This window comes from Lolium perenne, chromosome 4 (genome assembly GCF_019359855.2).
Source record: "Lolium perenne isolate Kyuss_39 chromosome 4, Kyuss_2.0, whole genome shotgun sequence".
Taxonomy (NCBI): domain Eukaryota; kingdom Viridiplantae; phylum Streptophyta; class Magnoliopsida; order Poales; family Poaceae; genus Lolium; species Lolium perenne.
In genome coordinates, this window is record NC_067247.2 from 99945469 (window position 1) to 99958632 (window position 13164).

General features: G+C 43.3%; 1 protein-coding gene across 1 annotated transcript; it reads right to left on the reverse strand.

The window, feature by feature from the left end:
• Positions 1-2666: 2666 nt before the first annotated feature.
• Positions 2667-4305, reverse strand: LOC127348528 (uncharacterized). Its single transcript, XM_051374525.2, has 2 exons — positions 3499-4305; positions 2667-3390 (listed from the first exon to the last, which is right to left on the reverse strand). The coding sequence occupies exons 1-2, from the start codon at positions 4185-4187 to the stop codon at positions 2763-2765; spliced, it is 1317 nt and encodes a 438-aa protein (XP_051230485.1). The 5' UTR covers positions 4188-4305; the 3' UTR covers positions 2667-2762.
• Positions 4306-13164: the final 8859 nt, after the last annotated feature.

Below are 13164 nucleotides of genomic sequence, written 5' to 3' on the forward strand. Positions count from 1 at the left end.
TGCCGGCGATGTTCTCGTCCCGCTCGAGCGCGGGTTTTTCCACGCGTGTAGACCTGGTGGGGGCGCTATTGTCACCGGCTGCTCCTTTGCCGACATCCGCCGCGCCAGCCATCATCACCTCGATGCTGCCAGTGGGGCGATCGGTACGCAACCCGCGGGCTGCTGCAGACCTTGGTGGATCCGGAGCCACCAACACCACTGATGGGTACCAGGGCTCCGGCACAGTGCCGAGGTAGACACGGTGCGAGCCGAAGAGCATGACGCCGCCGTTCCTAGGGAACTTGCTGTCGTTGGCGAAGCTGCCGGCACTGTCGCTGACGAACTCCAACGAGCCGAGCCTCTGGATGAGGCCAGAGACCACACGCTCGCCGGAGGCGGTGATGAACCCCGTCCAGATACGAACCCCTGCCGGCACAACTGCCGGCCCCATGGTGGGCGCCAGCTGTCGTCGTGGTGAATCAACAGATGCCATGCGATGGCTTAAGTTGGGGCCAATGTGTACCGAGGGAACCGGAGGAGGGGAGGATGGAGATCGTACTCACTCAAACACACACAAACACGGGCGATATACCCAGGTTCGGGGCCCTCGTGAGGAGGTAAATCCCCTACTCCTGCATTCTTCTACTATATGATCCAAACAAGGAACTACAAGGCGTTTCCCTTAGCAGTTGGCTAGAGGTTGAAGAAGAACTAGAGGTAGAAGAATTTATAGGGAAGAAGCAGCGTACCGCTTAAGTATAAGATTATGCTCTCTCGTGCAAGGAAAGTACCCCTCTCCTTATATAGGGGAGATGAGGCTTACAAGGAAAGGAACCACCAAGGAATCTTTTTTTTGAGAAACACAGTACAACGCAGACGCTCACATACACGCGTATACACTCACCCCATGAATGCACACACGCACACCCTACCCCTATGAGCACCTCCGAAAGACTGAGCCGGCGGGATCTTGAAATTGACGAAGTCACCACTGGCTCCTCGCTGTCGACGGGAACGTCGCCTCCCAATGAATGAATATTCCGCCTTAATGAGACACACAGATGTCAAATCTGGGATTTGAACTCTGGTGAGCTGGGGGTACAACCACCCTCCTAACCACCCAACCTCAGGTTGGTTCTCGGAACCACCAAGGAATCTATGCCTACCTAAGCTAACTTTATAAAGATTCTTTGGATCAGGCCATGACGTTCCCTTCTGCGGCCCTTGTCTGGTGACACCTCTTGGTCGGCCTACGGCTGTTTAATCGTTAGTGGCTTGCTTTGGCTTCAGAGCTTCGTATAAAGCTGATCCTGCATACATCGTCTGTGTCCTGTACCAGACGACCGGATCTTTGACCTTCAGTAGACCGTTGGTCTTATGCCGGATCAACATACCGGCATACCCTTGGTATCCAGGTGTAGACTGACCCGTATCCCGGATTCTTATGCCGGATCACCTTCCGGGGTCCCTTATGTCGGAAACTCCTATCTTAGGTTGATATTCCGGACGGATGAACTTTGGGTTACCCAACGTCCTTGAGACCATTATGCCGTACTCCAGCATAACTTAAATTATCCGATATAAACACCTTATGCCGGCTAATTATAGCCCAGGTTAGCCTACCGGGGGTTACCCCCCCCCCCCCCCCCCCCCGCCGACAAGTAGATCCTCCTAAGAATTCCGGCAGCACGACGACATGGTGATGGAGATATCCTGCAGGGCTTCGCCGTAGCCATCCGGGAGAGAGATGGAGGAGGGTGGCGCTAGGATTTGGGAGCGAAGGCTAGGGCGCCGGCCTTGGTGCCCTTTGGTGGTGCGGCTCAAGTGGTGGCCGGCCCCTCCCCTCCTCTCCCCTTTATATAGTGGGAAAACCCTAGGTTCCAATCATACTCCTCATGGGAGTCCATATTGAAAACTACCATATACGCAAAAGTAAAAACCTAGTCAACGTGGGTTTCCCCCCCTTCCGTTTGGTGTGGCCGGCCATGGAGGTGGAGTCACCTTCCCACCTACTGTGTGTGTGAATTGAAAGAGCGGGCCAAGAAGTACAATCCCCTGGTTTTGTTTTCCGTTTGTAAGGCCTAGAAATACCCAGATGCACCTGTGGTGTATAAATTAGCCCATGTTTGGATTTCTTTAGGGACGCCAGGTACAGAGATTAGTTCGGGAGCTAGGCTAGTCACGATTTAAAAAACCGAATAAAAACCAGACTGAATAATGAATATTTTTTTCCACCTGATCAGAATGAATACTGAAGCATGGACGGAAGAATGAGGGAAAGAATACCACTGGAGGGGAAATCTGACTGATAACCAACTGCAGTTTCAGCTAGATGATGATTAGATAGTCCCAAGAATAAAAGTGACCAACGAAATTATGATTGAAAAATAGACTTAATAAAAACATAACCCGATCCAATTTGTGATCACGCTTCGCCGCTGGCCATCAAAGTTTTTTTTTGCGTGACGTGGTACAGACATAGTGCGCTATGCAGCTGGGCCCATGAGGATACGTCGAGAAGGATCCGAATCAACGTACTTGGTGTTGTCAGAACGTAAAATTCTCAATGGCCTAAAAATATTCAATTAAAATATTGCTACAATACCTCATTTTGCTAGCAATAACAATATAAATCAGAAAATCAGAGTCCTTAAGAATGAGAAAATATATATTTCTCTTGTCTTGTACAAACTTGCACCAACTTAACCACAATACAAGTTTTCACTAAAACCATGACAGCAATTATCAATCAGAGGGAGTTGTTCTTTCTTCAAAATAAAGTTTTACTGGGGAGCTACTCCATCCAGCAAGGTGTGTATGGAAAAAAAATCTTGAATATCTCTATGTGGGCCAGAAACTTCACGGTAATATTTTGGATATATGCTACCGATGTCTTCAAGCTTGGAAGTACTCAAATGGTACGCCAATCCCCTACTTATGCTACAGCTCAGGAAGACGATTTCTTTGAAAGGATGGAGTCCAAGGACCGAAGCACCATTGTGGTTGCATGCGTCAACCATATCGTCAACCATATCTTCAGTGTCTAGGGCATCATCATCTGAGTTCCATTCAAAATCCTGGTCTACTATTGTAGATTCATTATCGTTGTAAATAGTGATACGCTTATCTTCGTTGTAGTTAACATCCTGCAAGATCCATGGCCCGTAAGCTTGCGGGCGGTAGTTGAGACGTGGAATTAGTACTTGAAGGTCTACATCATGCTCCAACGTCCACTCAGCATATGCATCACGTGATTCTTCAAGGACCCATACTTGAAGGTCTGAATTTCCAAACATTAGTACATAGTACACTCCCTTTTTGGATTTTCCTAGATAGCTATCATGGCCTCTCACGGATTGAAGAGTATTGGGCGGTTTAATTACCTGGTATGTGCTATCTGATAACGATAACCTGTGTGGAAACATATCATTTGCAAACGCGTTATATAAACGACGAAAAGTGAAACTACCGTCCAAGATCTAATAATGATAATTAACAAGTGTGCATGTAGCCACATACCTGATGACAAAATGGTGTTCGCGCTGCACATAAAGCGCACCACGCCAATACACGGCATGGCGCGTATCACACCATTGGAATGCTGCCAATTGAGCAATAGTCCCTGCGGGCGGCCCTTGTCGTACGAAGGCCTTTTCCTCCCATTGTCCATTCACTGACGAGAAGACCCACATTACAAATGATGAAGGTGGCCATTCTGACTCTGCCATCACGGTCTCGCCATGAGGTACAAGGGGTACGTGGAACACTTGATAGTGGGGCGATGTGGCAGGATCAAACACGAGGTAGTTGTCCTCGAATTGGTACTCCATCCCGTGACTTGGGGGTGGCCGCGGCGGCAAAGGCTCCTCCCACCCCATGACTGGGTTAGCCACGGAGTCGTAAAGCAAGAGTAGACCGTTGCAGTGATCCACCACCCCGCAGTCAATCCTCTCCCTGACCCCGAGGCCTTCCCGTGGTGGTGGACGGCAGAAGAACTCGGAGTATCTCAGCTCCCTAAAGTCAATGAAGATACCGGCCAATGAAAGAGGGAGGAGATCGGCGCGCAGTATGTGGCGGGCGTCAATGATGTCTCGCCATGCCTTACAGACGCAACGGGACGCGGCGATGCCGCGTGGAGCGAGACGGGCGAGGACGCCGGCCAGCGCGTCGTCGGGCAGCTGCTGCGTCATGTCGCCTTGCTGCTCCATGGATCGATCGATGGATCTCCCTGACGTTCTCGTGGCAGGCTAACTGTTTGGTTCTTTTGCAGGTTGGTTCTTGGTCGTGTGGACCGTGGGTTCTTGTAGCGCCGGCCGGGTCGCTCCAATGGACAATATCTCCTTATCGGCAACGGAGAGGACACGCGCTCACACGCGGGCCGGACGCAACTATCGTAAGCCAATGGGAATCAGGGAAAATTCCAGGAAACAGCTTTGCACGCTTTCCGTTTGAACTGCCACCGTGACCCAAGAAGCTAGACTGCTCGGAACGATAATCACGTCCGACACCGGCACAGCGTCATGTGCCGTTGTTCAGTGTGTACGGGCCGGTATAATACATGTACGTATAGGAGTAGGTTTTAGTTGCCGACTCGATCTGCTAGCTAGTTCGATTCGGTAGCTAGTCCTGGCATATATATGCACGTGTAACCTGACTTGTAATCCACAACGGGGAATTAATAGAAACAACAGGCACGATGTGGACATGTGGCGATCAATTTTTTTCCGTGTGCGTGAGTTGTGCTAGCTCAAAGATCCATCAAGCCATCAAGAGGCTAGCTGATTGTACGTGTTAGTGTACGTACGCGGGTTGCTGCTGTTTGCAAATAGCCTGGCTTGATTGCTGTAAGAACTGAGTACTAATTCAGTGGTAAGGCTAGCGAATGTGCAGCCAGGTCATCTGGGTTTGAATCTCCGTCTCGCGGTAATTTCGTAGGGACGGACAAACACTACAGGAACGCGCCGAGGTGCCGACGGTCAGATCCTGTGCCGACGGCAAAATATCGGGGCCGTCGGCACAGGACCCGTTCCGGCCAGGCCAGCAGGTCCCGTCGGCACAGAAAAACCGTCGGCACACGAAGGTTTGTGCCGACGGCAACCGTCGGCACAGTTTCGGCCGTCGGCACAGCCTCTCCGCCGTAACGGCGAGATAACAGCGTCAGGTCTGTGCTGACGGTTCAACCCTGTGCCGAAGGCAATGCCGTCGGCATAGCTATTTTCCATTTTACCACATTAATCTTTGAAAAATCATAACTAAATCATTATAATTCAGAAAAATACAAATAATATATCAAAAAATTTAGAAAAATAAGATCTCTCTTGGAAAAATATCAAACATGGAATATTGCAAATATCTCAAAAAATCTTCAAAAAATGAGCTATCATGTCTGATGTTTTATGGCTTTCACACAGAACAACCAATGTTATGGCTACAATCATCTCATAGTTTGTGATAATATGCCCATATTGTGCACACATGTGCATCTCGGGATGTCTTACGATGTTGCAAGAGGAAGTTTTCCATTTCATCGCACGAAAAAACCATTTTCTATTTTTGAGGTGTCGAAAACGGGGTGTTTTGTGAAGCAACCACCAAATTAAAATTTCACATTTGTACCAACACATTTTTCAAAAATACTAGACCATATAAGATAGACAATTTCTTAACCGGTGTATCTGGAACCTTTCCGTCCACCCCTCATGAAAAAGACAAATTCTGGCCGAATCGGTAGGAGGCCGACCAGATTTGAACTACAGGTACATGATATAATGCTCAGGATTTTTTGTAAAAATCATTTTTAGGTTCACAACATGCTATTTCATTAGAGATCTAGTGCCAGTTTGGTGAGCCTCAGCCCCGGGCAAAGGATTTTCTTGCCCACCGTTTTGAATATAGTTTGAAACGGGCATATAAAATTTGAAAACGATCCAAACAATGTGAAACCTTCGCGTGGTGTCATATTATGTGTCATATTTACAAGGAAAAATATTAAAGTTGGAAAATTGTAAACATCACAAAAAATCCTTCACAAAATGAGCTATCATGTTCGAGGTTTCATGACATTTAGGTCAAACAACCAATATTATGGATAGAATCGTGGCATAGTTTGAGATAATGTGCCCATATTGTGCACACACGTGCATCTTGGGATGTTTTATGATGTTGCAGGACGAAGTTTTCCATTTCATTGCACCAAAAAACCATTTTCGATTTTTCAGGTGTCGAAAATGAAGTGTTTTGTGAAGCAACCACCAAATTAAAGTTTCACATTGGTACCAACACATTTTAAAAAAATACTAGACCACATAAGATGGACAATTTCTTAACCGGTGTATATGGAAACTTTCCATCCACCACTCATGAAAAAGAAAAATTCATGTCGAATCGGTAGGAGGCCGACCAGATTTGAACTACAGGTACATGATATAATGCTCAGGATTTTTTGTAAAAATCATTTTTAGGTTCACAACATGCTATTTCATAAGAGATCTAGTGCAAGTTTGGCGAGCCTTAGCCCCGGGCAAAGGATCTTCATGCCCGTCGTTTTGAATATAGTTTGAAACGGGCATATAAATTTTGAAAACGATCCAAACAATGTGAAACCTTCGCGTGGTGTCATATTATGTGTCATATTTGCAAGGAAAAATATTAAAGTTGAAAATTTTCAAACATCACAAAAAATCCTTCACAAAATGAGCTATCATGTTCGAGCTTTCATGACATTTAGGTCAAACGACCAATGTTATGGATAGAATCGTGGCATAGTTTGTGATAATGTTCCCATATTATGCACACATGTGCATCTTGGGATGTCTTACGATGTTGCAGGAGAAAGTTTTCCATTTCATCGCACGAAAAAACCATTTTTCATTTTTGAGGTGCCGAAAACGGGGTGTTTTTTGAAGCAACCACCAAATTAAAGATTCACATTGGTACCAACACATTTTTCAAAAATACTAGACCAACTAAGATGGAAAATTTCTCAACCGGTGTATCTGGAACCTTTACGTCCACCCCTCATGAAAAAGACAAATTCCTGCCGAATCGGTAGGAGGCCGACCAGATTTGAACTATAGGTATATGATATATTGCTCAAAATTTTTTGTAAAAATTATTTTTAGATTCACAACATGCTATTTCATCAGAGATCCAGTGCAAGTTTAGCGAGCCTCAGCCCCGGGCAAAGGATCTTCATGCCTGCCATTTTGAATATAGTTCGAAACATGCATAAAAAATTCGAAAATGATCCAAACAATGTGAAACCTTCGCGTGGTGTCATATTATGTGTCATAGTTACAAGGAAAAATATTAAAGTTTGAAAATTGTGAACATCACAAAATTCCTTCACAAATGAGCTATCATGTTCGAGGTTTCATGACATTTAGGTCAAACGACCAATGTTATGGATAGAATCGCGGCATAGTTTGTGATAATGTGCCCATATTGTGCACAAATGTGCATATTGGAATGTCTTACGATATTGCAGGAGGAAGTTTTCCATTTCATCGCACGAAAAAACCATTTTCCATTTTTGAGGTGCCGAAAACGGGGTGTTTTGTGAAGCAACCACAAAATTAAAGATTCACATTGGTACCAACACATTTTGCAAAAATACTAGACCAACTAAGATGGAAAATTTCTCAACCGGTGTATCTGGAACTTTTCCGTCCATTCCTCATGAAAAAGATAAATTGCTGCCGAATCGGTAGGAGGCCAGCCAGATTTGAACTACTGGTACATGATCTAATGCTCATGAATTTTTGGAAAAATTATTTTTAGATTCAAAATATGATATAGATGTCATATTTGAATTCCTCTCATTTTTCTAATCGATTTAGACATATTATTTGTCAAATTTTGATTTACAGATATTAATTATTCCATATTAAATAAAAAAGAAAAAAATAAATCATTTTATTGTCCATTTGAATTCAAGATTAATATACTTATTCTTGTAGTTTATGTAGGTAATTGTTTGGAATTCAAAAATTAATGATGTGCGACAACAAGTAATAAGGGTTAATAGTATTGATATGGTATTATTGTCAATAAGGTGTCATTTCTTTCATGGAATCTAGTCTAAATGGAACCAAGAAGTTAAGCGTGCTAGCGGTGGAGTAGTGTGAGGATGGGTGACTGACCGGGAAGTCTGGCCATGAGTAGAATTTGACCTAATATTAAGTGTAGTTAGAGTTAAAATGGTGCATGTGAGAGATTAAAAAATTTTGAATTTTTTTTTAAAAAATTTTGAATTTTTTTTTAAAAAATTTTGAATTTTTTATTTTGAAAAACTTCGAGTCAGAATTAACAAACGGCGATATTTCTATGCCGACGGCCAGCCTATGCCGACGGTAACTTTTCCTGTGCCGAAGCGTTATTGTGCCGACGGTAAGGTGCCGACGGCTGCCGTCGGCACAAGCCTGTGCCGAAGGCAAAGCAAGCTGTGCCGACGGCCGCCGGCCGTCGGCACCTTGACTGGTTCCCGTAGTGGAACTTTAAACCGGATTATTATCCTAGCATCAATCCGCGAGGAGAGTCGCATACTACCTAACAACGTATAGCCAAGTGAGGGATCATTCTCCTGCTGATCAACATTTTTGGCTTGTTTGCTATGCGCGTGTGCAGGTCAGCGTCTCGCCGGATTGTCTTCATCGTCTACGCTGGAAATTAGAGGGGACATATCAGGTGAAAATAGAAAAGTTCTGAAAATCTGAAAATTCTTCTCCTCAGCCCATGGATCATGCACGAATGACTAGATTGAAGTCTTCATCCCACCACCAACCTGCTCTCACACATTTGTAGAAAACCCCCTATTACTTTTCCCGTGGAGTAATTCCTGGACCTTCAGTCCTCACGATTCACAGATGGGTTGGAGAAACCTCTTTTCATCCTGATTTGGATAGCTAACGAAACGAGCAGACTCATAGATCTTGCAGTTTGGAAAATTTCGTGTATATTAACCATCCCGCTCCACCGCTAATTACCAGAATCAGATCTAAACATTCATGAGTAAGGATAGATCACGAGCACACAGAATCAAATCTGAACAATTCCATCATTTAGATCGGGAGAGAAATCCCAAAATTCGTGAGCGTATCGCATTGCAAAAAAGGAAGGAAATAAGGAACATGAACTTCTCTTCACGCACGCAACCCGAACAAATGAATCTTTGCTCCCAATCCAAAATCAAGAAAACAAATTGCCGATGGATCTGCTCGATTAATCCTACAGAAATTGACGAGTGGTAGCCGGAATTTCTGCGTGAGGAGTCTGATACGTCCAAAACGTATCTACTTTCCCGAACACTTTTGCTATTGTTTTGTCTCTAATTTGTGTATTTTGGATACAACTAACACGGACTAACGCTGTTTTCAGCAGAACTGTTCTGGTGTCTCGTTTTTGTGCAGAAATCCAACTTTCAGGAAAATGTTCGGAATTTATGCGAAAGGTCTTATTTTTCCAGAAGATTGACGGAGCCAGAAGGGCAAGCCAGGTGGAGGCTCGAGGGCCCCACACACTAGGCCGGCGCGGCCCAGGAGGGGGGCGCGCGGCCCTAGCGTGTGGCCCCCTCGGCCGGCCTCCGACGCCCTCCTTTGGACTACTTAACGCCTTCGACCTAAAAATGCACGGGGGGAAGTCGAAGTCGCCAGAAACCATCCAGAACGCCGCCACCATCGCGAAACTCCGTCTCGGGACCAGAAACTCCGTTCTGGCACTCCGCTGGGACGGAGAATTGGAGGAGATCATCACCACCGACGCCTCTCCATCGACCAGCAATGTTTCCCCCATTCATGTGTGAGTAATTCCCCCGCTGTAGGCTGAAGGGGATGGTAGGGATTGCATGAGATTGGTCATGTAATAGCATAAGATTGTTAGGGCATAGTGCCTAGTGTCCGTAATTGGTACTTTGATGATATTGTTGCAACTTGTTATGCTTAATGATTGTCACTAGGGCCCGAGTGCCATGATCTCAGATCTGAACATGTTATTATTTCATCATGATATGCATTGTTTTATGATCTTACCTGCAAGTTGTATACACATGTCGCTGTACGGAACCCGAGGCACCGAAGTGACAGAAATCGGGACAACCGGAGGGGATGGCAGTGATGTGAGGATCACATGTGTTCACGGAGTGTTAATGCTTTGCTCCGGTACTTTATTAAAAGGAGTACCTTAATATCCAGTAGATTCCGTAGATGCCCGGCTACCACCGGCTGGTAGGACAAAAGATGTTGTGCAAGTTTCTCATTGCGAGCACGTACGACTATATACGGAACACATGCCTATGGATTGCTTTGTACTTGGACACCGTTTTATTATTATCTGCAAATGCCCTGCTTTGATTGTTACATGAGTTTCTCTCATCCATGCAACGCCCGTTCATCCATCCCTGTGCCTACAGTATTTTAATCCTGTTGTTTACAAAAATCACTACTGCTGTCTCTGTTACTCGTCTTTGTTATTTCACCATCACATTGCTATAAACTGTTACCACTGATAAACTCTTGCGAGCAAGTCTGTTTCCAGGTGCAGCTGAATTGACAACTCCGCTGTTAAGGCTTTCAAGTATTCTTTGTCTCCCCTTGTGTCGAATCAATAAATTGGGTTTTACTTCCCGCGAAGACTGTTGCGATCCCCTATACTTGTGGGTCATCAAGACTATTTTCTGGCGCCGTTGTCGGGGAGCATAGCTTTATTTGGAAGTTCACTTGGATTGATATCGTTCGCTGCAAATTCTCCATCATGGGTAAATCTCGCGATCCTAAAGTCGCCATATTACCATCCACTACAAGAAAAGGTACAACTCTGAGTACCTCTGCTGCTCTTGATTCACCATCTGTGATGAGTCAACTTGTTTCACCGCCGCAAGATTCACTTGCTGGTACTTCTGCTGAATCTGAAAACTCTTATAATATTGATAATGTTTCTGCTGTGCTTGATGATAGTGGTTCATTGGGATCTTTTCTAGATGCTACAATTGCTAGGTCTAGACAAATTGAAAATACTGAAACTCCTAATGCTGCTACACCTGTTAATTCACCTGAGTCTTTTTATTATTCTAGTGATGATCCTGATGAGGATTATGTGGAGCTTAATGATGATTTTATTGATAAATGCAATGCTATTACTGATGGAAGAAAAAATAAAAAGTTTCTCGCACAACATACTGTTAGATATAAGCTATCTCCTGATCCTAAATTTGCCACATCTCCTATAAACATTAAGGATAAAGATTATGATTTTTCTCTTGATCTATCTCATATAGCTATTGTAGAGAAAGCACCCTTTTGTGGCACTGAAAAAGAAAGTGCTGTAGAACATATGAATGAACTTTCTTCTATGAGTAGCTTGTTTTCTGATGATGACAAGATGCGTACTTATTTTGTTGCTAAAATATTTCCTTTCTCATTAAAGGATGATGCTAAAACTTGGTATAATAATTTGCCTCCTAGTTCTATTAAAAGTCCAGGTGATTTGCTTAATGTTTTCATTCGGAAATACTTTCCTGCTAGTGCTCAACATGCTGCTTTACAGAAAATTTATAGCTTTGACCAGGAAGATGGAGAGAAATTGCCTGAAGCTTGGGCAAGATTTTGTTCTCTTATCAGAGCTCGACCTGGACATGATTTGGAAAAGCATGATTTACTTGATATATTCTATAGTGGACTAACCGTTGAGTCTAGAGCATATCTGGATAGTTGTGCTGGTTGTGTTTTCAGGAGAAAAGAACTCCAGACGAAGCTGAAGAATTATTGGCTAAAATAGGCCGGAATCATGATGATTGGACTACACCTGAACCAACTCCGACGCCGATATTGAAGAAGAGGGGTTTGATTAAATTAAATGATGAAGATATGAGGGAAGCCAAGAAATCTCTTAAGGAGAAAGGTATTAAATCTGAAGATGTGAAGAACTTGCCTCCCATAGAAGATTTATGTAAGATAACTCCCCCTTCATCCATGATTGAGGTAAACTCCCTTCAACGCTTTACTAGGGAAGATATTCTGTATTCAAAACCTCCTGCTCAATGCTTAGATGAGTTTGATAATTATATTGTTAAGCAATAAAATTTTAATATGAGAGTAGAGAATCATTTAATGGAAAATTCTCAAGCTATTAGTGAATTGCATGGTATTATGGAGAGAACCTCCAATGATGTTAAGATGATTGTTAAACATTTTCATACGATTCAAACTCAAATTGAACAACTCACTAAAGTGCGAAATTACTTGTTAAAAAATAATTCTAAAGAAAAACATGCTTATGAAGTAACAACTAGAGGCGGTGTTTCTACTCAGGATCCTCTATATCCTGAGGGGCATCCCAAAAGAGTTGAACAAGATTCTCAACGAACTAAAGAAATTAGTGCACCTTCAAAGAAAAAGAAGAAGAAACATAAAAATGTTGTAGAATCCTCTGAACCTATTAATGATCCTAATAGTATTTCTATTTCTGATGCTGAAACTGAAAGTGGTAATGAACATGATAAAGATAATGATAAGAATGATGCTTCTGATAAAGAAGAAGTTGAAGATGAACCTGAAAAGAATGCTAAAAATAAAAAGTATACTAAAGAAGATTTTATTGCTAAGAAACATGGTAATGAAAGAGAACCGTGGGTTCAAAAGCAAATGCCTTTTCCTGCTAAGAAACTAAAATCAAAGGAAGAAGAACACTATAATAAATTTTGCGATTGGATGAAACCTTTATTCTTGCAAATCCCTTTGACTGATGCTATTAAATTGCCTCCTTATTCAAAGTATATGAAAGATATTGTCTCTAACAAAAGGAAAATTCCTAATGAGGAGATTTCCACTATGCTTGCTAATTACTCTTTCAATGGCAAAGTTCCAAAGAAGTTGGGCGATCTAGGTATACCGACCATTCCTTGTTCTATTAAGAATAATTATGTTAGAACTGCTCTATGTGATTGGGAGCCGGTGTTAGTGTTATGCTTTTTTCTCTTTATAAGAGAGTTTATTTACATAAGTTGATACCAACTGATATATCTTTGCAAATGGCTGATAAATCTACTGCTATTCCTGTTGGTATATGTGAGGATGTTTGATGTCTACGGGTGCTTCTATTCTTGTAGACAGTGTTGGGCCTCCAAGAGCAGAGGTTTGTAGAACAGCAGCAAGTTTCCCTTAAGTGGATCACCCAAGGTTTATCGAACTCAGG

What these genes read in the sequence shown, in the direction of transcription:
- LOC127348528 (XM_051374525.2), bottom strand. Translation starts at nt 4,187, where the DNA reads ATGGAGCAGCAAGGCGACATGACGCAGCAGCTGCCCGACGACGCGCTG. An exon ending in GAACACCATTTTGTCATCAG is followed by an intron (nt 3,391 to 3,498) that starts GTATGTGGCTAC and finishes GTTTCCACACAG; the next exon opens with GTTATCGTTATCAGATAGCA.